Source organism: Saccopteryx leptura, chromosome 4 (assembly GCF_036850995.1).
Source record: "Saccopteryx leptura isolate mSacLep1 chromosome 4, mSacLep1_pri_phased_curated, whole genome shotgun sequence".
Classification (NCBI taxonomy): domain Eukaryota; kingdom Metazoa; phylum Chordata; class Mammalia; order Chiroptera; family Emballonuridae; genus Saccopteryx; species Saccopteryx leptura.
The window spans coordinates 119,298,477-119,314,483 of NC_089506.1; the positions used below are offsets into that span (position 1 = coordinate 119,298,477).

At 56.2% G+C, this 16,007-nt stretch overlaps 1 protein-coding gene across 22 annotated transcripts in view; it reads right to left on the minus strand.

Annotated features, from left to right (window-relative positions):
• Positions 1 to 16,007, minus strand: part of MICAL3 (microtubule associated monooxygenase, calponin and LIM domain containing 3) — a 218,919-nt gene that overhangs the window by 38,682 nt on the left and 164,230 nt on the right. For 13 of the 22 annotated variants that reach the window (XR_010751058.1, XR_010751059.1, XM_066381118.1 and 10 more), the window contains 8 exons: positions 14,896 to 15,137; positions 10,665 to 10,805; positions 9,456 to 9,518; positions 6,069 to 6,173; positions 5,219 to 5,362; positions 4,704 to 4,786; positions 1,190 to 3,035; positions 594 to 688 (listed from right to left, as the gene is read on the minus strand). Coding sequence is in view for 20 of the 22 variants with exons in the window: in XM_066381118.1 (XP_066237215.1) it covers positions 594 to 688; positions 1,190 to 3,035; positions 4,704 to 4,786; positions 5,219 to 5,362; positions 6,069 to 6,173; positions 9,456 to 9,518; positions 10,665 to 10,805; positions 14,896 to 15,137 (2,719 nt within the window). In the remaining 2 variants the exon portion in view is untranslated. Of the gene's footprint in view, positions 1 to 593; positions 689 to 1,189; positions 3,036 to 4,703; positions 4,787 to 5,218; positions 5,363 to 6,068; positions 6,174 to 9,455; positions 9,519 to 10,664; positions 10,806 to 14,673; positions 14,779 to 14,895; positions 15,138 to 16,007 lie in introns of those variants that run through there. The other 9 variants (XM_066381119.1, XM_066381112.1, XM_066381108.1 and 6 more) reach the window with 8 other exon arrangements.

Below are 16,007 nucleotides of genomic sequence, written 5' to 3' on the forward strand. Positions count from 1 at the left end.
CCTGCCATGGCCTCTCCGAAGTCAACTCACAGGCAGACTCAATTCTGAGCCTGGGGAGCCTCATAAAGAAGGTCCAGATGTTCTGGGGAAGTTTTTCATTCAAGAACAGGAGTTGGAGGAAGCTGGACTGACACCCTGGACAGGAGGGTGACATGTGCTCAGGGCTAGACAATGGAAATGGAGTAGAAAGGCTCCCACCCAGTCCTGGCCGGGCCCTGGGCACGAAGAACCCTTCTCCTCTACTCTGGGAACCAGGGGGTTGGCCGCCTGTGGGATTTCTGAGGACACAGAATGGATGGACAAGCCTGGGCTGCCTCCTGAAGACAGGAGTCTGTGGGCATGCATGTCTGTCTTCACCAGAACTGAACACTGGGACTCTTGCCATGGAAGCAAACAAAACCCTGAGTGACAACCCTTCTATGGCTCCTGCTTGGACCACTGGGCGAGGGTCAGGACCCAGCTGTGTCCACCGTATCCCAGCCCTGCTCTGGGAGCTGCTTCCTTCGCCCCACCATCACAGACTAACTCAACAGAGGAAGGAAGGAGGCCAGGTCCCAACCCCTGAAGCCCCACGGCTGACCAGGCCTGCATACCTCTCGTTTGGACTTCTGGGAGGCCCTCTCGAGGATGTCATCGCTAGAGAGGTCAGAGTCTTCGGAAAAACTCAGCTGGCGCCGTAGCTGCAGCTCTGAGGAGACGGGAAGGGGCAGAGTGAGGACAGTGACCAGTGCATCCGCCTACGGCACTCTCCTGACTTCTGCACTCACGGAGGCAGCTCAGGGGAGTGCGGTGGAGGTTTGGTTTCTTTCCAGTTTAAGTGACTCTGTCCCACTCCGCGGAGCCAGGGGCTTGGAGGCCCACACTTGTGCAGGCAGGGGCAGACTGACACTGACCGGATGGGTCCTGGACCCCGGCAGCACTGCCCCCCTTGGGGGCGATGATGCTTCAGGCAGCGCACACGCCTCCTGGCTCCCTCACACAGCCTTGGGCTGTTTTTCAGGGTTATTCTGTTAGGCAGAGGGTGCTCTGTGAACCCAGGCTCAGTCTTCTCCCTATTGTAAGCATAGCTCTAAGAACCCCTGGGGGGGGGGGCAGCTTGGGGACAGGACCTTTCAAAAGGAACCAAATGACTGAAGTACGCACGCACACCTTACACTCTGCCCCAGGAAGGTCCTGGTGCCGTGGTTACCTGCTCGCATGACTGGAGACATCCCGTGCTTGCCAGAGTGCAGGGTGGCACCACTGGAAGGGGTGCTGGAGCAGGACTTGCCATCCCCCTTCTTCTTGTCCTTCTTATATCCATAGAAGACTGACTTCCATAAGGACCGGGGCTTGGCGGCTGCCTCCTCCAGGAGGTCTGGGCTGGGCTTCTCAGGGGGCTGGCCCTCCCCTTTGGATTTCCTCTCCTTCTTGTTTCTGCGGGGGGAGAAGAGGGATGATTTCTTCTTGCTCTTCCCGCTGGAGCCCTCAGAGGAGGTGACTGATCCGTCTGGGGCCCCTGAGTCCGATACAGAGAGGATCTCTTCACTGGTGGCTTTGTGTTTCCAGGTGGGCTCCTCGGGGCCTTTATGGACTGGGTGCTTTGGGGAGTCGTGGGCAAGGGCTCTGCTCTTGGAGGGTACTGCGGAGGCACTGTGGTAGGGGCCCCCTGGGGGCCGGGAGGCACCAGCCCCCATGTCCATCTCCTTCATCTGACTCAGCTGCCTGGCCATGGCATCCCTCAGTGCCTGGCTCTTCACGGCCTTCTCCCTGGCGCGCATGCGCTCCTCGGCCAGCTCCCTGGCTTCTGGGGAGATGACAGGCAGCCCCCTCTGCTGGGGGGGGCCCCCGCTCTCCAGAACAGGCAGACTGCCGTTCTCCCTGGTGAGGGGAGGGTGAACGGGCTTCTTGGAGAGCAGCCCGCAGGACGGGGGTGTGAAGAACTTCTCCTGCAGACTGGAGTCCTCGGTCCTGTCATCGTAAGTGTCCTCTACATCATCAGCAAAGGGGATCTCGTCCACACTCTCCACAAATGATTTCCGTACCTCCTCCCGGGAAGGTTGGGTGGGTTCCCGGGGGAGCCGCATAAAGGTGGCAGGTGGGGGCGGTGGGATCACTGAGGCCGTGGGCTCAGTTTCCTTATGCTCACAAGTCTGATAAGGCTTCCTTTGAAGAGTTGCAGGTTCCTCGTCCTGGGGTGGGGGTGGGGGCGGGCTGGAGGGTGGGGTCAGCATGGTGGAGTCTGAGGTGTTGAAGCTCTGGCTGCCCAAGGTCTTCATGTTGGAGGAACTCCCATGGAGGCCTAGCCCCGAGCTGCTGGACAGGTCTCTGCGCTCCTCGTGGGAGCTCTGTAGCTCTCTTTCAGATGGGGACTTGGGGGCTGGGAGAGAGGGCTGGTCACCCTCTGACTTTGGCAGGCCCAGTCTCTTGGGAACGGGCGGAGCTTTTAGAAGATGGAGTCCCTCACCCTGAGGGGACTTCTCCACTGAATAGGACTTTAGGGACCCTGGCTTGAAGACAGGCAGTGGGAAGCTGTGCTCAGGCCCCTTGCTGTGGTCCACGGGCGTGAGCCCGAGGCTGCGGCGGATCTCAGCACTCTTCATCCAGAACTCCGCCACCAGGTCGTTCCGCTTTGGGGCCTCATCCACGGCAAGACGGCTGCCCAGTCTGTCTCTGGCGTCGCCTTGGTCCTTGACATGCAGGTGGGTCAGGGGGGTGGATGTTTTAGCTGGAACAGGCTGGAAGCATATGGGGGACTTGGTGGGGGATGGGACGGTGGCCTCACAGGAAGGCTGAGGCTGGGAGCAAATAGGGAGCGGGGTGGTGGTGGAGGGGGAGGTGGCCAGTGGGGACAGGCCCTGGGCGCCAGCAGGGGAGGCAGGCGCCACGGCTTCCATCAGAGCTGCCGGCTGGGACCGGATGGGAGCAGGCACAGTGCTCTTGTCAGTGGGAACTTCTGCGCTGGGCTTTGCTTTGGGGACCAAAGGCTCTGGGAAAAAGTGCGGCTCGGGGGACTTCACCTCAGTGACCTCAGAAGGGAGTGGGGTCTGGGCACCCTATGGACAACAAAGACAGACGGAAGCAGCTCAGAGAGCAGGGACTTAACAGTCAGCAAAAACCCCTGGGGGAGCCTTCTCTCTCAGAAGGCCTGTGCTTGCTGAAGTCAGCCCCATCTCCACCCTTTGGTTATCCCAATGGTTCCAGCAGAACCTTTCTCACTTTCTGCCACTTTGAACTGCTGTACTTAGGTGAACAGCTGTTCAAGGTGGAGCCCACCTCAATCACATCCTGTGTTCTACATACATACATTCAAGTGGACACTGGCCAGAGGCCAGGGTGGGCTCAGCTCCTGCTGCCCCACTATCAGCCCCAGAGCTCTGAGAGCGTGGACACAGAAGCACAGTGGCCGACATGGTACGAGGATAGAGTAGCTGCTTTTACAGCCTGGACTCCACTGTCCTCCCCGGGAGCTCGAAGACCTGGCACTTTGCAAAAACCCGACTCCCGCCCTCCTACCACACGTGTCTGTCAAGCTCCCTACCTCACACGTAAAAAAATTGCCAAGTTCATTTTGTTTCCTAGATTCCAAAGACTGGATCAAGGGAACCCAGTCTCGAGTCTGCACTTCCCTCCCTAACCTTTCCTCCAGGACGTACTTTCCACAACACGTCCCATGGGACATACTGTTAAGATGTGTTTACAAGGTAGTCTCTCATTTGTGGTTCACATGCCACGGGTAATCTGAATAAAGGTTTTTAATTTTAAAACTCATAGCTGATTTAGCCCTGGCCAGTTGGCTCAGCGGTAGAGCATCGGCCTGGTGTGTGGAAGTCCCGGGTTTGATTCCCAGCCAGGGCACACAGGAGAAGCGCCATCTGCTCCACCCCTCCCCCTCTCCTTCCTCTCTGTCTCTCTCTTCCCCTCTTGCAGCCAAGGCTCCACTGGAGCAAAGTTGGCCTGGGCGCTGAGGAGGGCTCCATGGCCTCCACCTCAGGCACTAGAATGGCTCCAATTACAGCAGAGCAACGCCCCAGATGGGGCTGAGCATTGCCCCGTGGTGGACATGCCGGGTGGATCCCAGTCGGGTGCATACAGGAGTCTGACTGCTTCCTGGCTTCTAACTTTGGAAAAAAGAACAAAAAAACCCCCACAAAAACCCGACAAAAAACTCATAGCTGATTTTAACATAATATTAAGAAAAAAATGCTTCTGTCATATCAAACCAATGATTCCATAAATAGAGATTCCATACATACAGTGAGAGGAGGGGGGATAGATAGATTCCTACATAGTCTACGGCCATACCACCCTGAACGCGCCCGATCTCGTCTGATCTCGGAAGCTAAGCAGGGTCGGGCCTGGTTAGTACTTGGATGGGAGGGAGATTCCTACATACACCCTGACCAGGATCCACTGGCAACTCCACTTGGGGCTGATGCTCAAATTAACCGAGCACTGGCTACAGGGGGAAAAAGGGGGAGAAGGGGGTGAGGGAGCGGAAGAGAAGCAGATGGTTGCTTCTCATGTGTGCCCTGACTGGGAATCTAACTTGGGACTTCTGCACGCTAGGCCAACACTCTATCCGCTGAGCAACCAGCCAGAGCCTAGTCCTGTTTTTAAAGGCCCACAGCACAAGAAGCAAAAAAAAGGCTCACACCAACAGAAATCAGTATGTCCATGTAGGGTGCCATCAGCTCTGTTCCCTCCAGTGAGCCCCATCTTACCTCTGCCACGGGGCTGTGGAGTGGGGGGAACAGAGCAGCTTGTCCCGAAGGGGCCTGGGTGGGGCCGGAGATCCGGGAGGGGCCTGAAAAGAAGAGACAGAGGTTGACACGAGGGAAGCCCCATTCCTACGTAGGGTGCCTCTCTCAGTCAGCGCTGCAGTGGGGTCCAAGTGATAGCTGGTGGCCTGCAGAGATGGAGAGGAGAGCACAGGGAGCATCTGCCCCAGCGTCCACAGGCACCTCTGTTGTGTCAGAGTGCTGGCTCTTCATCGGATATATGGTCTTTGTCCCAAGTTTTGAGCTGTCCCTTCCTTCTATGCTCTCATAGCCCCAAATAACACACAGTGAGGGCTGCTAGTAAAGCCACGCGCAGGGCCCACACACGGGGGCAGGGGTGGGGCCAGCCTGAGGCTGGCGTGCCCTGCGCTCTGCTGCACAGTCTGCACCCGTGGTGCCACTCATCCTCACGCACTCAGCAGGAATCCCGGGGGTGGCTCCTGCCACAGTGCACTGACCTGACTTGTGCTGTGGAGCGGCAAGGGGTCGCTCCTCCTCATCTTCTAAGACCTTCAGCTCTGGTTCCACTCCTGCCACCACTAGGTGCTGCCTACAAACCCCCGTTTCAGCCTCTGACGGGATGTCATCAGACCAGTGCTGATCTGGCAGAGGGAAGGGGCACAGAACATGAGTGTGGCCACACGCATGTCCAGCCTCCTGCCATCCATAGAGAGCAGCGCGACTGCCGCCGTCTGGATGGCTCCGTGCCCTCGCTGGGCCCTGCCTGCCAATCCCCACCCAGCTCTGACACCAGCCGAAAGAACACCCTCTGCATGGCGCTCTTTTCAAGCCCATGATGCTCCACATTCTTCTGACACATGGCCAGACGATAGAGGACAGGCCACGGCAGAAAACAGGACAGTGGCCATGCCCGTGGGGGCACTTCTCTCCCGTTGGTGCTGCCCAGCCCTGCTGCCTCCACCACAGCTGCGTGCCCTCAGTGTCGTGCCTGGACCACCCTGTCCTTTGTCCCAGCCTTGTCCCTTGCCCCTTGTTTCCAAGCCAACCAAACTATAATTCTGGAAACACCCCCTCCGTGCATCTATCTTTTGGGGGGTATCTGGGCTAGAGGCTCAGTTTTTCAGCCGCACAGCAGTGATGCAGGCTTTGTCAAACGGTGACTTGTGGGCGGGTGAAGGGACGCACACTTGAGTTAGTGGCCAAACGAGGCTGCCTCCCCCAAGTCCCTGCTTTTGTTTAATGTGTATTGTTTTTATCTTCCCTGAGTTCAAAGCACTCTGGCCTGCCCCCCAGTGGGGGCCAGGGTGGCCACCATGGTAGAGAGGGGAGGCCCCGGGGTCCCTGTACCGTCGTCCAGCTCAGCACCCGTGTCCCCGTTCTCTGCGGCCTCCCCTCCTATCTCGGCCGGCTCCGAGTCCACATCTTCCTCCAGGTCATTCTCGTCCAGTGGGGCTGGAAAGCAGAACAGCAGAGGAAGAAGAGGACGGACAGGAGGACAGGTGGACTGCCTCTGTGGGAGGCATGCTGTGATGTGAGGGCCACCAGAAGGGACAGGGCAGGCTCGGAAGGGCCTGGGTTTGGACCCCAAGCAGGGGTCAGTCAGACCTGGGCCTTCCTGACCACCTGGGAGTCACACTTCTCTGCTCTCAGGCCAGTCAGTCACCTTTTCCCGTTCTCCAGGGGCTGCAGTGAGCCCCTCACTTGAGGACAGGGGATGCCGCTTGCCCAGGCCCAGCAGGCACCTGCTGCAAGCTGAGGAGCAACTACGGCCTATAGGCCGGGCCTAGTGTGGCCGCCTCACATGCTTGGAGTCGTTTTGTACAGAGGGGCCATTTCTAGTTCCTGTCGGTGAGAGGCCCAGGCCGCTGAGGCGACTTGTCCGGGCCCCAGGGCGTGCGCTAGCTGGCAGTGCTACGCGTCAGCAAAATCACTGTTGGAGGGGTGACCAGCAGGGCTCCCAGGCCTTTGCGCCTCCCTCTCAACAGGAAGACATGGCAGCTTTGCTTGGGATAATTTAGAAAAATATTTTCCTAAAGCATGAGAGGGAGAGAGAAGGGGCAGATATGGAGTTTATTTTCTGGAATCACGACTAGCCCTTCTGTGCTACAAAATGAGGCAAAGCTCTAACTGACTTCACTTCTCCTGAGGAGCCAACCCCCCGAGAAACACACACACACTCACCTGCTCCCCCCCTCTGCATACCTAGAATTCACACCCACAGTCTGGAGAGAAGGCCGTGGAGGAAGCCACGACCCCTGCTTTAAAGGGTTCTGGAAACACCAGTGCTGCCCAGGACCGGCCAACCCCCTGGCCAGAGGTCCTAAGGGCTTCTTCTAGGGTGTGAAACACAGCCACCTTCAAGTCTTTCTTAAAGGGTTTCGTTTCAGAAAAAGGGCTATGTTCTGGTCTGCACATACAATGGCCTGAGGACCAACGCCCCGGAGAGGTAGGTGGCAGAGGACCTGGGGCAGCAGTGCAGGACAGACTTCCAACAAGGCTGTGCTGAATTTGGGAGGCGGCCATGTAATGTCTCCTCCCATGCCTGCTGTGGTTCAAACATGGACTGCAGCCACTGAGGCTGTGTGCACTGAAGGTCAGGGACATGTCTGGCTTTGGAGGAGGGGAAGGGATGGGGCACTCTGAAGGTTCTAGCAATGTTTTCTTTCTCTCCCTCTTTTTAGTGAGAGTTGGGGAGGGGGACAGACAGACAGGAAGGGAAAGAGATGAGAAGCATCAACTTGTAGTTGTGGCACCTTAGTTGTTCATTGATTGCTTTCTCCAATGTTTTATTTCTTCATCCAGGTGACACGGGTCTCTGTTTCAATGATTATTTAAGCTGTGTCTCACCACTTCGTGTACTGAGCTTACTAAACAGGCTGCTGGTTTCACGTCTAGTTTTGAAGAACACAGGTCTGGAGTGATAGATAGTCCAGGTTTCGGGGAGGGACAAAGGGGAGTGTTTCAAGGTAAGTTCTAGGCTGGCCAGAGGTTACTGTCACATCCCTCCTCTGTGAGAGCAGAGTAGCCATGGGCCTGGCAGCAGGGTGACTGCCTATGACAGTGGCATCTGCTGGGAAAATACTGGGGAAATTGTTCCAGCATCTCCACAAGTAGAAAAACTGTGCGGCACCGTGGTTGGGCACACAGGAAGTCAGGCATCCCGCTGGGGGCGGGCGCCTGGGGACAAACCGGGCTCTGTCCCTCACCCTGGGTTCTGTCTGGAGAGTAAGTTCACGGCTGCACTGCACCACTGCAGACAATGCTCCGCCCCTAGAATCTTTCCCCTTCGCAATCACCCTGACTCGGTGGGAACAGAACCTGGCCTGTTGTGGAGAGGGCTCATGATGGCAACGTGTGCTCGAGTGACTGAGTGCCTCTGGGCATCGCACTGTAACTCTGCACTGTTGTCGGTAAGCACACGGGAGGCCAGGCCCTGGTAGCCCGTCTGCACCGCACACAGCACACTGCCCGGCATCAGCCTCAGTCCAAGTCTGATGCTCGCCCGCATGTGTTTGTCATCTAGAGTTTGTGCCAAAACACATGTGATGGAAAGGCAGACAGGTGAGACGTCTACCATCCTCGGAGCGCCTTGAGAAGAACCGCGGTCACATATCAACACAAACAGGTGTGAGTGTCAGTGCAGCACTGGATGCGGAGATGCAGCTCAGGGGTGGAACTGGGGTTAGTTACCATGGAGGGCAGGGTGCCGGAAGCTGTTACATACTACACAAGCCGGAAGGCATCCCTGACATCTCAACCTTGCCCATCCTCCTAGAGACACATACTACCTGACCAGGAGGCAGTGAGCCACGGTCCGCACACTGAGCGGGGGCTCTGGCCCGGACCTCCCCGCAGCAGGCGGGAAGGTGCCACCTGGCGGTGCGCTTGCCCACCCCTGCTGCTGCCTGTGAAGCGCGGGCACAGGACCCCCAAGCTCCCACCCACCCCCAGACATGACTGTTGGCACAGTGGTTCTGGACCATGGCACCCTGCTCTTCCCTGAGTGGTGTCTGGGCTGCAGAACACTTCTGACTGTCTCGGGGTGGGGTGGGGGGCATGGAGGCTGCACTGACGGTTACCAGGCTGATGGCCAGGATGTTAAACATCTTCCAGTGGAAAGGACTGTCCTGCCCCGAACACCAGCAGCCCCTAGCTGAAAAACACGTCTCCAGACAACTGAGGTTTCTTAGCTACCTCTTGGCCCAATTCCTTAAAGAGACACCCACATCTCAGCTGAAGACCCCGCTGATGCTACGCCTGGTTCACCCAGCCTGTCCTCTGCTTTCAGCTGAACCCCTGCCACCCTCCACTCTGCCCTCATCACCGGTGAATGCTCCATCAGGCCCCTGAGCACTGACGGCCTCCTATTCTCATACTTCAGTGGGTCTTTGGAATATTAACAGATTCCTTTACTTCTGCACTTGATTAATTTCTAGAGGCTGGAGATCTCAGTGTTAAAAATGTTCCTTCAGCTTTGGCCTCTACTGCACCTCTATTAGTGACACAAGAGTTTGTCTCTGTTCCAACCTCACTGCGCTTACCGCTGGGCTTCCCTGACAGCATGGGGATGTGTGCTGCCCATGCAAGGGGGCTGCCTGGGTGAGGCATGCAGTGCCCTGCCCCCGCCCTCGGCATGCACGAGTGGCAGGACCAGAGTCCTAGTGTTAAGGTATCAGCAGAGCTGCCGAGAGCATTGTTATGGTGAGGGGGGGAGAGTGAACATCACCAGACTACCTCCGGACACTGTCTCCAGCCAGGCCTGCACGGCTGCACGGCGTATGGAGGGAAGGTCAGGCACTGAATTTAAAACAGATAAATACAAAGTCACATAGGAACGATGTTCTCATTGAGGAGCTGAGGTCACCCCTAAAGTCCAAAACAAAAGAGAAAATGAGATGTTATAGCCGGGGGCCTGTTTGGCACAGATGAGAGTAACAGTCCCATCGCGAGCCTGCGATGGGCGTTCAGGACAAGGACAGGAGAGAAAACAGACGGCAGTCTGCACAGGCTGCGTGCCGACCCCATCTTGCCAGCCAGTGTGACATTCTTGGTCAGCAGGGCCCTCTCCTCCATGCCTGCAAAGAGCTGGAACTGTTATACTGCTGTGAGACAGGGACCTGAGGGTGTCCTTGCCTATGGGTGACCATTTGGGGCTGGGGAGACTGTTGCATAAATGCAGGGATGTCCCCTTGTACACTCAGAGAGGTGCAGGCTGTGTGGCTCCCACAGGAATGGAACTGAATGGGAACAGGAGATTGAGGAGCGAGAAACAGAGGTTGATGGTGCTGAAGGTCTGTGTCTGGAAGAAGCAGATTGCATGGGTGGAAAAAGATCCCATAACCTCTCGACCTACAGTGACATGCCAGCTGCCACAGCCCTCAGGTCTCCACGCTCTTTCTGTTCCTGCATGCTGTTCCTTAAAAGAAACCAGAATAAGGTTCATCTCCACCCTCCTGTGGAGCATGAGTCACTGGCCTACAGCCTAGAGCTGGAAATGATGTAGTTATTCAGAGGCCTTCTTGGTATAAATTTCTTTTTAAAACTCCATCTCCATTCAAACCATGCTCCCCTGCCCTGATCCTGCAACGCATTCACACGCAGACACACTCCCTGAGGACAGGGCCAGGATAGTCTACTGAGCACAGGAAGTCAGCCCTACCTAGTCATTGGGGGGGGGGGGAGAAAGTAAATTCTTGATTTCCCCAAGACCAGGCTCATTTTACTATTTTGCATGGGTGGAGAAAGAGCCCATAACCTTTTGACCCACAGAGAACTTTCTACATCACAATTAACATCAAGACAATAAAATGTTCCGTCAGCTCTTACTTTTGACCACACGGATGGCTTTAGCCCTGACAGAAAAGTCCTCTGCAGCAGGGAGAGGAGGTGCAGGGACAGAGGCAGCTCCGGGGGCGTCGGGCCCTCGGACCCTGAAGCAGTTACCTCTGGGTGTGGAGGGTGCGGAGGCCGGCAGCACTCGCTCCTCTTCCTCTCTCTCACGCACATGCGTCCAATGCACGTCAGCCTGGATCTCCAGGGGATCGGCTGCGTCTGTGACCTGCTGCAGCCTGTGGCTCCTAGCTACTACACGGGCCGCAGGGTGAAGAGGCAAGGAAGGGAGAGGTGGTGGGAAGCAGGAAGGGGACCGTAAACAGTCAAGGGAAGGAGGAAGTGAGATAGCACAGGAGAGGAAACAGAACAGTCACGTGTTTGTCAGGATCAGATGGAACCAGAGAGGCAACAACTGAGACTACGTGGCACGTGCACACACACAAGTGACTCCTGCTCATCCTGTCTGATGCATCATGTCAACATTCAACTCCCATCAACACAGAGAAGGTCCTCATGCTCCTCACACTGACTGCACCCAAAACACCCTACTGAGTTAGAACATGGAGCTGTCACTGGCGGGTACAGTGGGGAACCCCTTAGGACACTGTTCCTACTTCTGCTGGTCGCTCAGTGCGGTGCTCACTGCCACCTGCCATGCTTCTCCTTGATAGCTGAGTCAGGTGATACGAGAGAGGTAGGCGGGGCAGCATCACTGCCACAGACCAGCTGGCTCACGCAGGACACACATTTACTCTCATGGCCCTTTATCCTCTATCTTCTGCAGCTAGAGGGGACCCCCCCCCCCCTTGCCCCTTTCACGAAGGGCCTCTTGCTGCGTTCTGGTCTGTGACGGGGACAAGCTCTGGGGAGATGGGAGAGAGAAGCAGGGTGGGGGAGGAAGCACAGCTCCATCCTGTTCATTCCCAAAGCTTTGGGAGCTCATAGGTGATAATACCTCTGTGCTTTTTCTGAGGTCAAAATCCTTTTCCTTTAAAATCCACTTGGTGTCCCAGTGGACACCAGGCCTGGCTGCTCAGCTGAACAAGAACTCACCTGTGGCCCCTTCAGATTATTCCTGCTGTCAGAGCCCATGGGGTCCGCAAACAGCCCTGCCCTGTGGGCTCCCTGCAGTCATTGCTCAGACTGGGCCACACAGTGGGTTCAAATAAAGGGATAGCCAGCCACTTGGGGGCGGGGACACTACAAGGGAGGGTGGCTGTTCAGGCAGCAGGAGCAGGTGCCATGGAGCTGAAGGGCTCTGTAGTTTCGATGGGAGCCCACATGTAGCAGCCTAACTGTACCTGCTCCCTTTTCTTTTCTTTTCTTTCTTTTTTTTTTGTTTTCTTCACTCTAAAGACAACTTGTGCCTGACCAGGCGGTGGCACAGTGGATAGAGCGTCGGACTGGGATGTGAAAGACCCAGGTTCGAGACCCTGAGGTCACCAGCTTGAGCGCAGGCTCATCTGGTTTGAGCAAAAGCTCACCAGCTTGGACCCAAGGTCGCTGGCTCGAGCAAGGGGTTACTCAGTCTGCTGAAGGCCCGCGGTCAAGGCACATATGAGAAAGCAATCAATGAACAACTAAGGTGTTGCAACGTGCAAAGAAAAACTAATGATTGATGCTTCTCATCTCTCCATTTCCTGTCTGTCTGTCCCTGTCTATCCCTCTCTCTGACTCTCTGTCTCTGAAAAAAAATAAAAATAAAAATAAAGACAACTTGTTCTTTTCCGAGCAACAGGGAGGGTGATAACACAGGCAGCGCCAGTAAGACCACTAAGTGTGTCACACGCAGAGCTGCAGGTTGCTACAGACTCATGAACTTTCTCTAAGGCCAGTGGGCCTTCATGGTGCTGGACAGGATTGAGCCACAATGGTCACCAAACAGCCTGACCATCGCAGGACCAGGGGAGACAGGTCACAGAGGAACACCTGGGGCCCTTTTCCATCTTCACGGCCAGAAAGGGAAGAGAGTATCTTCTCCCTAGATGTCGCTTCCTATTAACAAATGGGGCCGTGGGGACTAATCTGGCTGCACGTTCTCCTATTTTCAGGAAAATGTCAGAGGGCGCAGTGCGGGGAGGGTCTGGGCACCTGGATCACTTTGGGAGCTGGGACTGTGACATGAGGTCTTCTGCATTAGAGAAGGAGCCAGGCTCACTGGGTGAGGGGATCTTGCAGCAGGATATACACGAGGCACTGATGGGTCATGTTCAGTAAGGCTGCTCCTGGAGTCTTCTCTGTCTTCCTCTTGAGTCTCTGTCTCACACGCTAGTATGCACATGATCACCATGAAGGCTGGTCTGGGAGTGGGTTGAGGCCTGTCAGTGTGGCTCGACAGAACAGACGTTCTCATGTGGGACCTGCTTGTGGAGGCTGCCAGGGAGCCCGGGCACAAAGCGGGCAAGAGGCAGAGTGGGTCCCTTTCCATGGGCCTGCACCTTCTTCCTTAGATGCGGGCCCTGCAGTTCTCTGTCCTGGGACAATACTCCCTGTCTACAGCAGGGGGAGCCAGACACTGGCAAGTGGAGCGACAAGAATCCCATGCGGTGAACAGAGGGGGACAGAGAAGAGGAACAGAGCTCTCCTCAGCTGCCAGGGGGCAATGCCTTGTCACTGTCTGCACAGGTATAGAGTCCATGGCCCAGGACCCGCAGGCCAGGGGCAGGGACAAAGGCCCCATGCTGGCTGAGTGGGTCTGCACTCCTTTCCATTCCTGCAGCTCCAGGGCCGGGGAATTAACCCTTTGAGTAGTAAGAACGTTCATGTACGTCCTCGTGTCTCCTGACCACTCAGAGTACGATCGATTTATTTTAAAAATGTGTGAGGCAACATTAAAAAAGGGCAAATGTATGTTCTTCTTGTTTCCATAAGTTGGTTATCAAACAAAAATGATTTTAAGTTAATAAAGCTGTATCTGGAACTAATTTCATTTTTTGAAAAAAACAACACACAACAAAACCAAACTCACTCCTAGGGGTCAGCGAGCATGAAAAAAACTCATTACTCAAAGGGTTAAGTCTGTTTGAGGGAAGGTGGGCTGACCTCTTCTGCAAGGAAATGGCCAGTGACCCTAAGCTGTGTTGGGGATGACAGGCCACTGCACATGATAACCGTCATGAGGAGACAATGGTGTCTGGAATGACACAAACAATACCCTTTCCCAAGAGGAGCACGTCACCCCTCTGACGAGCAGGGGCCTGTCCCCTCTTCCTCCGGGGCCTGTGCTGAGACACCACATGTGGAGAGAAGAACCCAGTGCTGCCCCCAGCCCAGGGCCTGCCTCTTTCCTTCACGGAAACGGAAACGGTGAGGGGGAGGCCGTGCTGCCTGTTCCCTCCCCCTCAGTACGGGATCAGCGGGGAGAGAAGCCCCTGAGGGAGGGCCCCGCTGCTGACTCAGCTGCTCCTCTCATGCTGATGCGGGTGCCTCAGGGCATCAGCATGGCTTTCTCTTGCCTGCTCTGTCTGCCCAGGGCTGGGAGCTCAGAGCCACAACCCCAAGACTACTCAGTGAGAGGCACCCTGGTCCTTGCTGTGCCAGAGAAAAAACAACCCACAAATGGCCAGGGTAGGCGGGCTGTGGAGGGTGGTGCTGCATGCCCAGCGTCCAGCACTCCTGCTCTGACAGCTGGGACAATGGTGCTTCAAGGCCCAGGTCCATTTCCACACCATGCCCCCTGGAGAAATCACAGTGAGGGGACATGGCACAGGGGGCACTTAGGTGCTACCTGTCCGGCCAGGACTGGGAAGAGTGACCCTCTCTTACACGGGCGAGAAAAGTAAGACTGGCAGGTTGTCCCTCAGTCATGCAAGGACACGCAGAGCCTGATGTAGGGATAAAGCTGAAACGTCCTCATCCAAAACAAGAAAACATTTCAGAGCCAACCAGCTTAACTCTCTGCTGGAGCTGATGCTCTGTCTGGGGACCCTGGTTCTCATGTGGCTCACACATCACAGTCCCTGCCACATGTCAGCCCTGCTCAGCGACAGCAGTGCTAGACAACTGCAGCCTGCAATACCGAGGACTAGGTGTCAGGGAATCCTTTAGAAAGTTAAGTTCCCTTTATTAAAATAAATTTCATTAGCTGAAATGAAAAGGAAAGTAAGTAGAAGATGAGAAGGACAGGAGAGTGAGGAACTAATCTGGCCCTCGACCTTCCAATTTCAACTCAGAATGTGCCCAGGAGACAACACCTGCCCTGTTGATGGCCTCCTCTGTCCCGCACCTATGGCCAGAGAGGAGGACACTGCTGGGCTCTGGGCGCAGGCCGTGTGGCCCCAGCCACACAGACCTCTTATGCTCAGGGACAGACTGGTCGGGATAGAAGAGACTGTTTTCTGACCTTCATTAGACTCTTCCTCCTCCTCTTCATAGTCTTCTTCCTCCTCTTCACAGTTGTCGTCCTCCTCCTCTTCTTCTTCCCCCGTGGGCCCGTAGCTCTTCAAGGCATCCAGCTCCTCCTCACTCTTTCCTTTGAGAAGAGCATGTATCCTCACAGCCTCCTTCCAAGGAACGCCACCCAGGTCGGAGGTGGGCAGTGGCGGCTCCTCCTCCTCCTCCTCCTCCATCTCGGACTCAGAACTGCTGTGGGAAAGAACCACATATCAGTGAGGGGAAGAAAGCTGCAAAGGGGGGCAGACAGCTGCCACCTGAGCAGTACTGGGCGGGATGGGCAGAGACACCCTCTGAGGAGAGACACACGAGGAGACACAGGGCAGCAGACCGGCACGTATATTGGGCAGTCTGTTTGGAGTCCAGCCTCATGGAGATCTTCAGAGGCTGCAGGACCCCCTATAATGGGAACTCAGGACCCCAGGGGGTTGGAAGGCTCCTTTGAGAGCCATGGAGAGGAGGGAGGAGCCCACCAGAAGCTGGCGGTTGGGATGCATGCTGGAGGGAGGCGGCACCCTATAGGGAACAGACGTGACGTGGCAGCCAAGGCCCCCTCACTGCCCAGGACAGCACAGGGGCTGTGGGAACAGGTGGAACCACTCCACCCTGGGTCATCGCTCCTGATGTGCACAGCACTGCCTGGCTCGGCTTCAACAGCAGTAGCACTCCCTGTGAGAAGACACTTGCGGTGACTTAATGCATGCCCCAAATGTGGGTCTCCACTCTCCAGTCACCACCCCTCCCTGCTTGCAGAGAAGCAGGATGGCCACACGGCTCGCACAGCAAAGTGGCGCTTGGACCTATTTCAGGGTCTCATAGCTGTCACTGGCTCTGGGGATTCTTCCTCCGTGTGAGAAATGTGCAGGTGGCAACACTGGGGAATTGGGCTTTCACAACAAAGCTCCCAGTAGCTGGCACGGTGGTGCCTCACCCCCAGGGCACAGGCACGGTGGGCGCACCGTTGCAGGGCCGGCCCCTGTGTGTGGGGGGGCCAGCGAGACCCCGAGGAGGACACGCAGCACAGGGCTCTCAGGGCCTGTGCTGGGAGAACTCAACCTGCTC